Source organism: Leptosomus discolor, chromosome 4, assembly GCF_034619465.1.
Source record: "Leptosomus discolor isolate bLepDis1 chromosome 4, bLepDis1.hap2, whole genome shotgun sequence".
Taxonomy (NCBI): domain Eukaryota; kingdom Metazoa; phylum Chordata; class Aves; order Leptosomiformes; family Leptosomidae; genus Leptosomus; species Leptosomus discolor.
Genome location: NC_141394.1, coordinates 23,710,964 through 23,714,291, shown reverse-complemented (window position 1 = coordinate 23,714,291; position 3,328 = coordinate 23,710,964). Strand labels below are relative to the sequence as shown.

Here is a 3,328-nt window from a genome sequence, read left to right as displayed (position 1 = left end):
GGCTGTACAGCTCCAAAACCAACCTATTCCCCATCCAGCAGGGACAGACTGCCGTTGGGGCTCTGGCATTGGGATTCACCAAAATCTGAAGTGAACTGGGGTACTCCTTTCAGAGTGACCACTGCTTTTATTCCATGGGGGAGTGAGCGAGGGCTTTGTGGCTAAGATATGGGCCAAAGCCACAGGAATCAGCACAAAACTTGTGGGCAGCAAGCCCTGGTCTCTGCTCTCCAGTCATCTGCCAATCAGTTTAAGTGGATCAATTTTTTTATTTAACTCTTTTTCTGCAATTTTTTAAGAGAGTTTTATGTATGTTTTATGTTGAAAATTTATTATTTCTTAAGGAACAAATTTCCCCCCACACCATTTCATTTCTCTCCCTCCTCCTCTTCCAGTGATAGATTAAACATGCCAATGGGAAGCTTGCACAGCTCCAGCATTAGGTGGTGGTTTGTTGGGTTTTTTTTTAAATCAAAAGGTACAAGTTCAGTTGTTCTTTTCTTCTCAGTTTCGGGGACAGAGATTTTGTCCTTCAGGCAAGCTAAATGAACAGAAAAGACATGAACTTTAGTACGTTGTTTGTCTCATGATTCACTATAACATCTCCCTAGTACCAGGCATGGCTGCCTCCCGAATAAGCAGAGTTAAAACTTTCCGGTAGATGTCCAAGACCTCTTGGGCAGAAGGCCTCTCAGCTGGGTCCTTCATCTTACACGCTGCATGGATGTCAAACAAATGCAGTCGCACAATATCACTTCCTTCAACGTGGCCTAAGAAAAAATTTGAGACATCTGGGATTTTCCAGATATCTGTTTTCTCATCATAGGGAGGCATGAGGTCATCCTCGAACGGCTCCTCTTCTCCGTAAGGCCAACGCTGCTCAGGAGCTACAAACTCTCCGCGGAGCTCCCGATGACCACACTTCACCAGCCTGCCAGCGCTCCTGTTCACAAGAGGCAAAGCATCCAAATCGTTCACCAGGATGTGAAAGTCACTTGTTAGGAGATACTGAGAGAGGACCTTGTCCAGGTCGTTTGAGTCGCACATCACTAAGGTGCCCAGAGGGCTGCTGTGCAGGTACCGAATGATGCTCACATAGTCTATAGCAAGCATCAACCTGCGATGCCAGGTGTTCATGCCCTTGTACTTGGGGATGTGAAGAGTTTCGTTCAGGCCCCTCAGGGAGCCTAGAGGATGGTACTCGGTGAGGATTGTGAACTGCTGCTCACAGTAGCCAAGCAGCCGGACAACGTGCTTGCTTTGAAGAGCCTTCAGCATCTTCAGTCCATGGAGAAAGTCCTCCTTCAGCTCTGAGTTGGTGAGCTGTGAAAGGACCACTTTGTTTTCCTTCCACTCAGAAAGGAAGACCTGAGAACACAGAAGAGACACATAAGACGTGGAGAGCCGTCTTCCACCGACTGCTACCACCTGCCGCTGACCTCGTGAGTGACTGCTTAGTCATAACTGCAACTTACAGTCATCAGGCACAGTCAAGCCTTTAGTTAGGGCCACGTACCTGTCACAGCAAGCCCTTACCAACGTAATAATTACATCATGGCTTCCTAAGTTTTCTTTGGAATGGGCAATGCAGATGAATTAAATTATTTCATGCCACCCTAACAGACAGTCTTTCTCTGCCATGGCTGTACCGTGCCCCACAAGCGCTTCACCAATCACTGTGTTTTCACTTGTGTAGCTGGATGTTGTTTGGTGTCAGGGAGGCGGCCCAGGGCTCCGGTCAAGTTCTCCTACCTGTTCTGTGTACCTTACCAGCAGCCATATGCCCCTGGATGTCAGCAGTAATTAGCTGCTGTGAGGATAATTATAACAGCAGTATGGGCATTAATTAGCCAGCAAACAGTGAAAGCTCTTTATCCACAGAAGAAAGGAACATTAAACTCACCTTTTTCACAGCGCCTTCACCAACACACTTGAGTTTCCTGACTTCCCTATTGATGGCTTCGCAGGAGAGCCATGGGGAACAATTCTTCGCTGCTCCCAGTTTGAAATACCCGAAAGGGCAGAGGCTGGGGTCCGTTTCGGCACGACCCAAAGGGGTGTAAAACTTGTTGAGGTACAGGTAGAGAAGGGCATTAAGGATCAGGACGGCCGCAAGCAGTAAAGCCAACGAGACGGACGACGCCTCCCTGGGAGGAAACTCCCTCCTAACGAACTGCGGTTTCTTTTCCATGGCCGTGCCTTCTGCATTCTCCGTGAGAGACGGAGGCTAAGCAGGACCCTCTTCCCAGCCCGCGGGTGAACGTCTGTGGGGCTTCTTCATCGCAGGCTACGCAGCTGCCCCGCAGACACTGCAGTCCCGAGCCTGCAGCCTAGAGAAGGCCACGCGTGGCCGCGGCGTGTGCTAAAAGCGCCTGCGAGCTCGACGCTCGCCTCGCTCTTCATCCTCCCGCTTTTCCGAACAGGAGGGCCCGGGCTGCCGGCGGCCCCGGGCTGTGACGCTCGGCCCCGGCACCCACAGCAGCCGCGGGGCGGGGGAAAGACCGACCGCGCTTCCCGGCCCCGCCGCGGCCGCGCAGGGCGGTGGCGGCGACGGCGCCGCCCCGGGGCGGAGCGCAGCGACATGGCGGCGGCGGCGGCGGCGGGGCTGGTGGCGGCGGTGGCGGCGGCGCTGGGCGGCCTGCTGATGGCGCCCGGCCTCTCGCAGCCGCATGGGGAGGGCCCGCCGGAGGCGAGCGCGTTGGGGCCCCGCGGCGGGGCGGCGGCGGAGCGGCACCCCCCGGGGCGGATGGACCAGGCCTTGCTGCTCGTCCGCAACGAGCTGCCCGCGCAGGGCCTCCGCCTGGCCGCCCTCTCCGGCTCCTGCCACCAGGTGAGCGGAGGGAGCCGCGGAGGGGATGTGCCGTGTGTGTGTCACCCCCCCGGCCTCCGCTGTTGACAGCCCTGCCCCGGCCCTCGGCGGGGCCGCTCGGCCCTTCGGGCGTCTCCCCGTGCCCTCGTTGGGTTGCTTCGCTTCGGTTTTGCCTCCGAGCGGCACGCCGTGCGCCCGCAGCGGGGGCTGCTCCGGCCCCTGCGCGTCTCCCCTTGTCTTTTCCTTTGCCACTATGCGAAGGAGGCCCCCCCTTGCGCTCTCTTTTGGCACTAACGAGCTCCCCTCACCCTCTTCTTCCACAGTGCTTGTATCAGCTCCTGGCGTTTGTCCCACCCAGCAACGGGAGCATGAGAAAACCGGGCACGGCGGCGGTAATGGTCGATACCCAGCATCCACTGACCCTGCTGCTCAATAGCTCTGTGGGTGACAGAGAGCTCTGCAAGTATGTGGCCCAGCCCCAGGGAGCACCTGGGTAGCTCTGTTCTATATTTTGGTGGG

At 56.1% G+C, this 3,328-nt stretch overlaps 1 protein-coding gene across 1 annotated transcript; it reads right to left on the bottom strand.

Annotated features, from left to right (window-relative positions):
• Positions 1 to 594: 594 nt before the first annotated feature.
• POMK (protein O-mannose kinase) lies at positions 595 to 2,191 on the bottom strand. Its single transcript, XM_009958701.1, has 2 exons — positions 1,904 to 2,191; positions 595 to 1,368 (listed from the first exon to the last, which is right to left on the bottom strand). The coding sequence occupies exons 1-2, from the start codon at positions 2,189 to 2,191 to the stop codon at positions 595 to 597; spliced, it is 1,062 nt and encodes a 353-aa protein (XP_009957003.1).
• Positions 2,192 to 3,328: the final 1,137 nt, after the last annotated feature.